Source organism: Solanum verrucosum, unplaced genomic scaffold (genome assembly GCF_900185275.1).
Source record: "Solanum verrucosum unplaced genomic scaffold, falcon-dt-bn FXZP01000121.1, whole genome shotgun sequence".
NCBI lineage: Eukaryota > Viridiplantae > Streptophyta > Magnoliopsida > Solanales > Solanaceae > Solanum > Solanum verrucosum.
Genome location: NW_026020509.1, coordinates 1,137,980 through 1,151,547, shown reverse-complemented (window position 1 = coordinate 1,151,547; position 13,568 = coordinate 1,137,980). Strand labels below are relative to the sequence as shown.

Sequence of the window (13,568 nt, the reverse complement as noted above, 5' to 3'; positions counted from 1 at the left end):
TTGAGAACTCCAACATGGAAGTTCTAAGCCCAAACCCTTGGTCCACCCCGAAGGGTTCCATAACCAAATACTCTTTTTGCTTGCTACGTATTGTCGGCCCATATTTATATGGTTGGGTTAACTATTATGGGCACAATTACCATAAGCAACCAGAACAATCAAATATTATTTGATCATTCAATATGGTATTCAAGATAGAGTACTAATTATTTACCATATAAATCACAGTTACATGATCTTTTCTCTATCTTTTGTTGCATTTGGGCATTTTAAGATACATAGTACTTGAATCTATTTATAGAAAAATTATTTTGCCTCCTTTTAATTTATTCATCTCATTTTCCTTTTTAGTCCGTTTCAAGATAATGCATCTTTCCCTTTTTGACAATTTTTTAATTCTTACTTTTCACATGCATGTTTAAGAATACAAGATTAAAGGCATTTTGTTAAATTCTACATATCTTTAATTCAAAAGTTTTTTTTTTTTACTTCCTTAAACTCCGTATCAAAACAAAACCAGACAAACAAATTGAAACAGAGTGAGTATTATATATATATATAAAAGATGTAGGACTCCACTCCCAGCCCCCATGACTGTGCATCTCGAGCATGGACAATATAAATGGGGACCTAACATCGATAAATAATGATTGGAATATGCCCGACTTTGATACCATGTTACATCATCTTAGGCCTAACTCAACCACAAAACTTAACTAATGAGGGAAGGATTGTCGAAAAAGAGACCTCATTTATGATTATGAAAGAATGTTGCACAAATGTTCGATTTCATAAATTATTTTCTCAGTTTTTTTCCTTTGTACTGTCGTTAATACCGAGTTTGACTTCAATTCAACATTAGAAATTTAGTACGCGTTTGGACATGCAACTTGGGATGTCTTTGACATGCGATTTGAGATCATGATTTCAAATCCTAAATTTTCCAAAAAGTAGGATTTGTGATTGACTATGATGTTATGATGCGATATGTTTGGGTGGTTTGGCACTTCTTAGACAATGTCAAACACTATAAGAGAGTTGATGTTCAATTGGAAGGGCATGAGAAGGAGAAGACGTAGGGATTGGAATATGATTCCACTAGCGCTAATGTGGGTCGTTTGGAGAGTTCGAGAGAAAGAAGAGAGCTTTTGAAGGTGTAGTAGGGTTTGTTCTCTTACTTTCTTTTGGTGCACTCAAAAAGTTTCTTGTTGTATATATGATTGGATGGGAGAATCATATTGTTTTGTAAATTCTCTACTTTTAGGTACATCTCTTGTATACGGCCGTTGTGGCCATGCTTATGAATGAAACTATATGTATATACAAAAGAAAGAGAGTGTGCTGTGTGTGTACGCTGCATCTGCGCGCATGAATTTATATATATAGCAAGGGAGTATCTCTTTTGTGTTTCGAAGATGATCTTTTAAACTTTTTGTTGTAATAGGAGTCACCTCTCATTCTCTTGATCAAGCCTCAGTCTAACAATGTTTTGGCACCAATAACTACTATAGCCAAGAAATTTAATCCATAATAAATTTTCATAACATGCCTCTTAATACACTGTATACACAGTATAAAACGGGAAATTAAAGATATAATCGCATGCATCTATTCGTGGGCAATATGATCTCAAATAGTAGCTTCTCTTTATGATTATCTGTATGAGCGTGTGAACCAATAGTAATTACATTATCAGGAAGCTTCTCAAGCCGACTTTTAAATGTTGAATATAATTCTGAGTTTCCTGCCATTACTTTGTCAGCATCTTTCACGAACAAAATGAATGGCGACTTTCGGCTATCATTGAAAACAACCTGAAAAAGTAGAATGAAATGTAAAGAGAAAAGAGTAACCCAAACAAGGAAGGAACAGAAATTCCACAAGCACTGTTCATATTCATAGAAAGAATTCACACCTCAAACAATGTGTTCGCAAGTAACTTGTCCGGAGCATCCACAGCCAGGGCATCTAAGCACAGGTCACTGACTGAGAGGAAGAAATAATAACAGGAATTGAAAGTAAAACTAAGACTGCGTACTTAAGAATGTATTTAACTTAATAAACTAAAGGAAACTAGTTAAATGGCATTCCAAAAGTACCTTTGCAGTAGTATCCATGAGAATCTTTACAGAGACCACCTAAGCCAACGCCATATGGGAAGGATACATAAGCATATTTTCCCAATTGACCAGAGACGATCTGATCGCCTGAATTGAGAAGGCCACTAGTATTCCACCCAAGGGCATTTCCATTGAACCGCACGGGTTCTCTGCTTCCCTTCCTCTCAATCAAAGCCACCGAGTTTTGGTACTGATCATTTCCACAAACAATGATTAATCATACTGTATATACAATGTCAAATAAACAATCAAACAAATGCCAACTAATGTGGTCCTTCCATGTGCTACATGTTCATATTCACATTGCTATGGTAACCTCTAAGGAAGAGCGCCAAAAGGTAGTTTGCTCATAATGCTTGAAGAGGTTCCAGGGAATATTGCAATGCCCAAAGAGAAATTTTGAGGATCCTACAGATATATCGGACCAAGAAAAGATCTGTGCTGATTAATTGGAAACAATGCATTGTCCAAAAGAATCTTCAAACTAAAATATTCACTAGTAGATGGTGATGTCTATGAATTATGGCAGAGAGACTTTAAGTGTCTATTTGGAAAGCCACATAATAGTTAGAAATGGTGTTATCACCAGGTAGTAATTATACACCCTACTAATTACACAGTACAGTAATTACAACATGTTTGTTTGTCAATGTAATTACAAGCGTACTATTTGGTTGAATAAGTGCATTTTTTAAAAATAAAAAATAATATTAAACAAACATGTCTTTATAACTGATATTAAATTAGGTGTTTAAGGTATAATATTTCTAGAAAATATATTAATTAATAAACATATATCTGTAACTAATATTGTAAAAAATAATTGACATATATTTCCATAATCAATAATTGTTTAATTTAATTAATTATAAAAGCTAAAAGTACACATTTTATAAGAACATCATGGACTCCATATATATTTGACAAAAAATTTAATATTATAAATATAATGCAATAAAATTATTCAAATGTTAAACAAAAGGAAAATCTATTAATTCTAACTAAAAGATGAATGGCATGCAATATGAAATAACAAGTCAATACTACTAGAGCAAATAAATTGGAATCGAAAATGTAACATACAAAAATTATGAGATAATAACGCAATTATGCAATATAAAATTCTACTTTAATTAAAAACTTAGAATAATAATGTAATTATGTTAAATGAGGAAAATGAAAAGAAAAAAATACAACAATTACATTAAATCCCAAGAAGTAAATGTTTGGAAATGAAAGATAAATAATATAAAATGAAAATATATTTTTTTTAAATTTAAAAACAATCTAAAAAAATTAAAAATAGAAATAAAAAAGTTAAAAAGTGACCTTGAAATTACGTAATTATCCCTTCCAATTACACTCAATTTCCTACTGTCAAACAAACACATCAAACTGTGTAATTACACCCAATTTGACTTCCTCCTATTAAACAAACATGTCAAACAATGTAATTACACCAAACTCGATTCTCGGGTGGTTTTCTAAATCGTTAAAGCAACATTAAATAGTGAGGAAAGTCAAGCTAATCCAAATTAGAGCACTACCTCTTCACGATTTATCACACAAATCATTGCATGTTCGGGAAGGTCTTTGCCCGCACCAGCCATGAAATGTTGCCCAGAAATCTCCACTGTTGGATTCTGCAATGTATTCACATTCTATTAGATATCAAACAAAAGTTCTGCAGTGTATTCACATTATATCAAAAAAATTCAACAGCAAAAATAGATAAAGAACCAGTGTTGCAGTGGATGACGTTGTTTCTGTTTTAACCAGAGATCTCGAATTTGTGTTTGAGTCTTGAGTATGAAAAAATCCTTGATATACTTTCCGCTTAATGGGGCCCTAAACAGTGCAAATCTGAATTAATAAGGATCTAATCCAAAAACGGACACCCGGACAGAAACAAAAAGAAATAGTTTTAAAAAATAAATACTACTAATAGAAAACCTGCGGAAACTCAGATAAAAGTTGGCACCAAGGCTTCTTCGTTTCAGCACCTGGATGACACGTGCATTCAATATCATCAAAGATAGAGAAACAGTGAACTTCTCAAGAAAATGAAAAAAGATAAATAATCTACACGTATTCTCTACATTTTTCTTATTTCACGCTAATTTATCACTCATTTCCTAATTTTTTCCTATTATATTAAAAATAGACTTAAAAACATATTTAAAATAGATTTTAAGTACTTTTGAAGTGTTTGAATAAATTCAAAAAATAGTTATAAGCACTTCATTTTAAACTAAAATGATAAAAACAAGTCAAAAATCCTTATAAATTTTAACTTATGATGTTTGGCTTACAAGTTAGAGCCTGTTTGAATTTGGATTATTTTAAGTACTTTTAAGTTAAAATATTTTTTAAAATCATAAACACTTAATTTTATGTTTTAAGTAACAAAAATCAATCAAAATCCAAACAGACACTTATATAGGGGAACGGGATACGTTAAAATGGATTGAGCTAGTAATGGAAAAAAAACGCTTGCCTTCTGTGACAGCATTTCTAACAGCTACGTCGCCAACTTTTCGGGCAAACGCATCGTCAACTTTTTCATCAGCCGAGCAGTTGCCACAGAGTTTCGATAGATCAGTCGAGCATAACTCATTCGAATGCTCAAAGATCGGCACCGATTTTCCAGATGAACCCACATTGTTATCATTTACCTAAAAAATTTATTTGATATCAATCCACAAGAAAAAAAAAAAAAAATCAACAGACTCAGCAAACACTAAGAAAAAATAAAATAAAAAAATTAATCTGTGTGAACCTTTAGACATCGCGAAAGAGGTTTATCATCGGACGATGATGATGACTTCTTTTTCCTTTTTTTTCTGGTGGGCGGTCTAAACCCAGTACATTTTTTTGGCGATACCATTTTTTTCTCTTAGAGAGGAAAAGAGTGAGAGAAGAATAGCTTGGGTGTTTGGTTTTGCTTAGTTTTGGTTAGCAGTATTTATTGGTTTTTTGAAAGGGGTAGTAAGACAGGTAGGGGCTGATAGTTGTGAGGGAATAAAGTTGAAAAAAAAACAAATTAGGACTTTCTAGAAAAATTAATCCATTTTATGGAGTTTTATTTTTTAAGAAAAAAATATTTTTAAAGTATTTAGGTAAATTAAAAAAAAAAGTATTTATAAGTACTTGATTTTAAATTAAAATAATAAAAAATAAGCCAAAAAGTAAATCATTTCAAACAAGCTTTTAATCTGGTTATTGTAAAAAAACGTTCATTTTAAAGAGTAGCACATTTGAAATTTTAAAAGTCAAACAAAGTTTCTTTGAGTAGAATTTCCTTATATGTCTGTTAAAGATTTAAGTTATTAATTATTGTGATTTATAGTACTTTTTACGTAATTTTTAAATATATAAATTGTATTTTCAAAATTTTGAAACTTTTATGTGTGGATTGACGATCAAAGTATAATTGAATATATGTATCAAGAATTGTTAATACATTTTTCCTAATATTGTACCGGAAAAACTGGTTTAAAACAACACAACCTAATCCAAATAGTTGTATAAGTAGTCCATAGAACAGAAAACAATGCTAAGAATACACGGTACACGTGGAATATCATCCAATTACTAGTTGTCTCATGTGTAACTGCTTCCATCTACTTTTTTGAAAGAAAAAAGAAATAAAACACTAATTGAGTTGAGTTTCTTTGTGTGGTTACTCCATTCAGATAAACTAATGAAGGTCTATTATTCATATTTCGAAAATGGAGTAGAATCATTTCTTCATAGATAGAAAAGAATCCCTTGAGATTAAAGAAGTTGTTTAGATATAATATAATTAATTAGTCAATTAAGTTCCTGAAGCTTAGTTCAAGAAGATTAAAAGATTTCTGAATCAATAGATTTTAATTTGCTAGTGCCCCTAGTAAATAAAGTATAAATTACTATATTTAGGTGTTTGACACCTTAATATTTTGTCTAAATATTGCTTTATCCTAAATTTATCGACTCTAGATAATTAAAATGCAATTTCCCTGCATAACAAGAATTTGATTTACAACTATTAGTTTCTTCATCCTTAATTGAAACTATCCAGTATAGCAAATGACTCTCTATTTTTTAAAATTCAAATCAGACTCAAATATTCACTAAATTAATTGAAAGGATGACTTCAACTTGAGCGAAGAGTTAAAGCACACTCTTCCTCTCCTCCACTCTTTTTGAGTCGAGAAAGAGATATATGTGTAAAGATATGACACTTGGGCCCAACTCGTGACCAAGTTCATATAAACAGACCACCACTCCAATCCTCAACAAATGTGCAACTCTAACTCAATCTAACAATATGATTTGGAACACTTTATAACACCACTTAAATTACAGTTTGGTATTCTTGCTCCTTATTGGGGAATTTTTACAATTTGTTATTAGAAGAAAGATTTCTAAACTAGATTGAGGACGATTCTGCTACATTTTCAAGCAGCATGTGTTTGCATATTAACTTAGCAAACAACAGGAGAGGAGGTACTAAACCTACAATTACTAATTAATACTCTTGGTTATAAGATTGGTTTTTTCTCCGACGACTGACCTCGGGTACCCTCTTGAAACAAGTCACAAGATGATCTTGCTGTAGGGGCCTTTTTTCTTCTTTTTTCTTTGTGGAGAATGGCAATTATTTCGATCAAACTATGGGGACATGATTGATAGAAGAGGCAGTATTTACAGCCAGCAACAACGAAATGGGAGGAAGGGACTTGAGACTACACAATAACAGTCAAGTGGAAAATGACTATGGAGGTTCAACTCATGAGGAAGGGAGATTATGAAAACTCATTACTGCAGGCATGGAGAAAAAGGAAGGAGGATGGTTTTCAGGAGCCATAACTCCACTTAATATGTAAGAATGGTCAGAAAACTCTCCAAACATATCAACACCACAGTAGAGGATGAAGGAAAAATTACAAGATCATGGTCTGATATGTGGTCAGTTTGAACAAACTTAGAGTAGTCAAAAGCAAAAGGCGCAAGAAAAAGCCCTAGTACTGTTGCTTTAACTGCATGATGCAATTAAAGAGTAGACTTTAGTGAAGAACAGCACTAATGATGAAAATATGAAAAATAGAAATGTATTGATAAACATAAACAGTAATTATTTATAATTTGAAAAAGATGGAAAAACTATGACTAAGCCTAAATATGAAGCAAAAATGAAGCTAATCAAATTCAAAGTTCATTTCAAATTTCTGATTTGAATGGAAAGATGTAACTTAAAGTTTTTCGTGGCAAATATCTTATACTAAATTTCTAATTTCTTATTCCTATCTCTAGAAGTTCAGTTATAGCGTTTTCTCAACAATTAATGCATGACTTTGTTTAGTCGCCAACTATATTTATGGTTTAGTATTGTGAACAACAAGGGATGTGATGACTCCAAATGCAGCATAAGGTGATACCCTTGGGCCAAATATCAAAAGAAGATACATATTTTACATATTAAGGCAAATGACAAACTTAATTGATCCAACTGTTTTGTAAATCATCCAAACTCCAAATTATCAACTGGGAGCAGCTTTTTGAGACACTGAGAAACTAATGAACTAGATCCGGCATAATGAGCTAAAATCAAGAGAACCATGAGGAAATTATTAGGTAAAATGAAGACATGATTATCTCTAATCTTCCAAGAAGGATTAGCAAACATGATTGGGTTCCAAGCAGGGGCGGATCTAGGAGGTAGCAAGGGGTTCACCCGAACCCCCTCGGCAAAAAATTACACAGTATATATAAGGTGTTTTTAAAAAAAATTATGTATATATACAGATATTCAATCCGCTCCGCTGAACATAAGATTAGAGGTTGACTCATTGGTTGAAAGGGGTCAAAATTTACCTTGAGGTTCCAAGTTGAAATCTCAGACATTATATCTTTATTTTTCGAACTCCCTTAATGAATCACATAAATATAGGATATACATGTTAAATTACCTAAATACCCTTTTAAATTAAATAAATGACCTACTTATAAAAAAAAGTAAATAAAAATACCAAATTAATTTGAAGGGATGCAACCCTTTGGTAAAGGATACACATGTGAAAGACTCGTTAACTCTATCTACGAATGGGCGCCACCAACCTGGTAGTTAATTGATTGCATGAGCTACATTTTAAAGGGAGTGAAAACCTACAACCTGATATGCATATAGTGACATTTTTTCATGAAGGACAAGTAGGCTTCTAAATTTTAAAATTGATAAACCGAAAGTAACACACTTGCCAAATCGGCAACATTCATCAAGGAAAAGAGTGATTATTCATATATGATTAATGAAATACTCTTTTTGCTTGCTATGTATTGTCGGTCCATATTTATATGGTTGGGTTGACTATTATGGGCACAATTACCATAAGCAACCAGAACAATCAAACATCATTTGATCATTCAGTATGGCATTCAAGATAGAGTACTAATTATTTACCACATAAATCACAGTTACATGATTTACTATCTTTTGCTGCATTTGGGCATTTTAAAAAACATTGTGCTTGAATCTATTTATAGAAATATTATCATGGTTGGCCTCCTTTCAATTTATTCATCTTACTTTCCTTTTTAGTCTGTTACAAGATAATGCATCTTTCCCTCTTTGACAACTTTTTTAATTCTAACTTTTCACATGCATGTTTAAGAATACAAAATTAAAGGCATTTTGTTAAATTCTAATATCTTTGATTCAAAAGTTTTTTTTACTTCCTTAAAACCCCCTATCAAAACAAAACCAGACAAACAAATTGAAACCGAGTGAGTATATATATATATTAAGAGACATGCCATCCCTAAATGAGAAGATGTCGGACTCCACCTCCTGCGCCTAAGACTGGGCATCTCGAGCATGGACAATATAAATGGGGACCTAACATCGATAAATAATGATTGGGATATCCCCGACTTTGATGCCAAGTTACATCATCTTGGGCCTAACTCAACCACAAAACTTAACTAATGAGGGAAGGATTGTCGAAGATCACATAAAGAGACCTCATTTATGATTATGAAAGAATGTAGTACAAATGTTCGATTTCCTAAATTATTTTCTCAGTTTTTTTCTTTCTATTGTCGTTAATAACGGGTTTGGCTTTAATTCAACACTAGAGATTTAGTAGGCGTTTGGACATGCAATTTGGGATGTCTTTGGACATGCAATTTGGGATGTTTTTGGACATGCGATTTGTATCCTGATTTCAAATCCTAAATTTTCCAAAAAGTAGGATTTGTGATTGACTATGATGTTATGGTGGGATATGCTTGGGTGGTTTCGCACTTCTTAGATAATGTCAAACACTGTGAGAGAGTTGATGTTCAGTTGGAAGAGCATGAGAAGGAGAAGATGAAGGGATTGGAATATGATTCCACTAGCGCTAATGTGGGTTGTTTGGAGAGGGAGAAACAGGAGAGCTTTTGAAGGTGTAGTAGTCTTTGTTCTCTTATTTTCTTTTGGTGCACACAGAAAGTTTCTTGTTGAATAGATGATTGGGTGGAGTTTGTAGAGAATCATAGTAAATTCTCTACTTTCAGGTACATCTCTTATATACGGCCGTTGAGGCCATGTTTATGTGTGTATATATATATATATACAAAAGAGAGAGTGTACCGCAATGTGTAGTGTGTGTATGTTGCATGTGCATGCATGCACTTATATATATAGCAGGACTAATGTCTCCTTTGTGCTTCAAAGATGGTCTTTTAAACTTTTTGTTGTAATAGGAGTCACCTCTCATTCTCTTGATCAAGCCTCAGTCTAACAAAATTTTGGCACCAATAACTACTATAGCCAAGAAATTTAATCCATGATAAATTTTCACAACAGGCCTCTTAATACACTGTATACACATTATTAAACAGGAAAAGATATAATCGCATGCATCTATTCGTGGGCAATATGATCTCAAATAGTACCTTCTCCTTATGATTATCTGTATGAGCGTGTGAACCAATAGTAATTACATTATCAGGAAGCTTCTCAAGCCGACTTTTAAATGTTGAATATAATTCTGAGTTTCCTGCCATTACTTTGTCAGCATCTTTCACGAACAAAATGAATGGCGACTTTCGGCTTTCATTGAAAACAACCTGAAAAAGTAGAATGAAATGTAAAGAGAAAAGTTTAACCCAAACAAGGAAGGAACAGAAATTCCACAAGCACTGTTCATATTCATAGAAAGAATTCACACCTCAAACAATGTATTAGCGAGTAACTTGTCCGGAGCATCCACAGCAGTGGCGTCTAAGCACAGCTCACTGACTGAGAGGAAGAAATAATAAAAGGAATTGGAAGTAAAACTAAGACTGCAAACTTAAGAATGTTTAACTTAATAAATTAAAGGAAAATAGTTAAATGTGTTCCAAAAGTACCTTTGCAGAAGTATCCATAAGAATCATCACAAAGACCACCTAAGTCGATGCCATATATGAAGGGGTTATCAAATCTTACACCAACTTTTGCGAATAGATTATCGTTGAAAGACAATACAACCCTCCCTGTAGACCCAACTTTTATGCCCCTGGAACAATGGAACAAGACAGAGAAGGTTAAAGCCTCAGATTGTACTAAAACATAGAATAGGCAGTTGCAGAACAAAATGTGGTACAGGAGATAAAGAACAATTCACTTTCTAGAAAATGCAGAAAAGCAAAAATTATGTCTTAACTTTATAAATAAAACAAATCAAAAAAGAAGTAAACAAATACTCCTCTCTCACTCTAATTATCCTTAAACCATATAGTTACTCTCATGTGCATCAAGAATGATTCTTTTTTTTTGGATAAAATAGTTTCATTGATGGCATTGAGAACAGATGACAAACAGACCATCAAAAAATAACATCAGAAATTTGTTCAAATATAAGAAGATACAAATCATTTTGAATACAAAAGAGTTGGTATTGAGGTTTCTAGGAAAATTAAAATTTTACCAGATGGGACTCAAGTGCAGTGCACCAGAAGCAGAGCCAATATACTTGACTCTATCACCTAAACATCTTCAACATCAGTTATTAGTAAAAAAGAAAATCTGAAGAAGAAAGATATAATTCCTTAATAACCAAAGGGCAGACAATACCTGTCCTAAATACATTTGATGCCCCGGATAAAGAGGATTTGTGTGCACTACATGCCTCTTTCATTGGCTCAGCTTCCTTCACAGATATCCCCTGAATGATATGGAAATATATTCATGATTTGCAGCTGACCAAGAGAATACCAAAGTCCAGAAACGGACATGAAGGATTTCAATAGTCCAACCGCAACCCCAACCCCACAACACACACACACACACACACACACACACACACAAAACATGAAAAGAAGCTTTCACAAGCTGCATGTGACTACTCTCCTTACATCCCTCAATATGTCTATAGCCCCTTTATAGGTCTGAGCACTTTTACAGAAATATGTAGGAAGGTCTTAAACGCAAGGTGACTACTAGTAGTACTTCAAGGGGATCAAGAGCAAAAAAAAATTAAGGTGTAATTTTGCAATGTTCCTCGATAACATAATGAGTAATTTGTTCTTACACCCAAAAAAGCATCGCTATCAAAAATGAGCAATTTAGCTCCATAATAACGAGCAAGTGCCTTCACCAGCATCTCCTGATATATTTCAGATCCTGGAAAACAAAAGCAGAACTGGTCAGTACACATAGATTAATATCTACCAAGCACTCGGTGAGAGAAATCAAAAATAATTACAAGAGACAAAATAAGTTAAATAATTACTGAGAAAGCAACAAACCTGCTGGACCAGAAAGCAAAATTCTTGAGTTGACTGCAGGAAGCTCAGAGACATATTTAAGTTGCTCTCTATGCTTAAGGTGTATATATGTATCAGCAATCAGCATAGCTTTTGTGGTCTCACTGCAAATTCACAGATATAGACATCTTCACCAAAACTAAAGGTTTATTTAAATCACATAGCTGCATACTATGAGATAGCTACAAGCATCAAGAACAAGATGAGGCATAGCTAACCCTGTGTAAACAGCAAGTGACAAGCAGCAAATGCCCAAAAGATCAAATCACAAGCAAAAAGTAAAGGGTAATTGGATTATGCTATGTGGTCTTGAGGCATACCTTAAGTAATAAGGGAAATCATCAAATGAAACTTCTATATCTTTTCCATCAATGATTGTAGCCTGAATTTGTTCCCTAAATACAGAAGGTATTGAAGACATCCCTGATGATGTTGAAGCATGTATTGATTCCTCAGTCAACCTTCTTTCCTCCAACATCTGTTAACAAATACTTTCTTTAGTTATATCATGGTGTTGATCAGTGTAGGTGGTTACAAGCTATATGGTATGAGTTAGTAAGGTCCACATTCCAATATTCAGTAAGCAAGTTAGTTAGGACTTATATTCAGTTCGGAAGTTTGTTAGAATCCCAATGTGTATATATAGGTTCTTAGTGAATGCAATACACAAACAAGAGAATGCAATGTAACAGTAATTTCGATTGAGCTAAATGAGATGATTTCTTCCTCCCTTTCTACTTTCTCTTTTCTCTCTGTAGTACACTAAGCTCTCAATCTCCATTCATGGAGTTATCACATGGATCAGTCTTTGAACTCATAGGCCAAAAGAAATACTTTACCTTGCTTTCCTTTATGCCAGAGTCCAGGTTCCCATCAAGAGGGAGGATCTGGCTAGACGATCCAACATCAGCAACATTGCTACTGCCAACATTTGGAGGTGAAAACAACAGTTGCTGAAAAATCTATATAGAACAACGTCAAGGATATTCAATCATAATGATGAGAAATAGTATAAGAATCACAATAGTAGAGGATACATAGGCATATTTTCCCCATTGACCGAAGATGATCTCATCGCCAGAATTGAGAAGGCCACTGGTATTCCTATCAAGTGTATGTCCATTGACTCGCAGTGGTTCTCTGCTTGCCTTCCTCTCAATAATAGCAACCCAATTGTTTTGATACTGGTAATTTACACAAACAATGATCAATCATACTGTATATACAATATATAAACTTCATCTCATCTCACAAAATGCTAACTAATGCACTCCTTCCATGTGCTACATGCTCATAGTCAAATTGCTCCAGTAACCTCTCAGGAAGAAGTTTGTTCAATTTTCCGGTAGCTTTACAAATTACATCAAATTCAATTCTCCGATGGCTTTTCAAACCAGCCCTAACTGTTAAGCAAATCAACATTTAGGAGAGTGAAGCCGAAGGGGCGGCTCTGCGCATATATATAAAAATAACACTTCCCCAAATTTGAGAGGCTCATTTTGTTTTGTAGCAATAATAAAATATTTATAAAAAAAAAAAAAATTGTAGTGAAAGGTTAGTTTGATGCTATAATTTCAAAATTCTTCTTTACGTTTTTATTAAATTTCAAATTTTGCATCAATAAAATCAAACAAACAAATTGAAACGGGGAAATTTCTATTTATAGTAAGA

The 13,568-nt window shown here is 33.2% G+C and overlaps 2 protein-coding genes across 2 annotated transcripts; both read right to left on the bottom strand.

Moving 5' to 3' along the window:
* Positions 1-1,586: 1,586 nt before the first annotated feature.
* LOC125809639 (uncharacterized) lies at positions 1,587-12,435 on the bottom strand. Its single transcript, XM_049489232.1, has 9 exons — positions 12,218-12,435; positions 11,880-12,001; positions 11,663-11,754; positions 11,206-11,296; positions 11,060-11,117; positions 10,500-10,648; positions 10,319-10,389; positions 10,044-10,217; positions 1,587-1,640 (listed from the first exon to the last, which is right to left on the bottom strand). The coding sequence occupies exons 1-9, from the start codon at positions 12,373-12,375 to the stop codon at positions 1,587-1,589; spliced, it is 969 nt and encodes a 322-aa protein (XP_049345189.1). The 5' UTR covers positions 12,376-12,435.
* On the bottom strand, positions 3,621-5,007 carry LOC125809609 (uncharacterized). The gene is made up of 5 exons (XM_049489204.1): positions 4,900-5,007; positions 4,618-4,795; positions 4,074-4,123; positions 3,861-3,968; positions 3,621-3,763 (listed from the first exon to the last, which is right to left on the bottom strand). The coding sequence occupies exons 1-5, from the start codon at positions 5,005-5,007 to the stop codon at positions 3,656-3,658; spliced, it is 552 nt and encodes a 183-aa protein (XP_049345161.1). The 3' UTR covers positions 3,621-3,655.
* Positions 12,436-13,568: the final 1,133 nt, after the last annotated feature.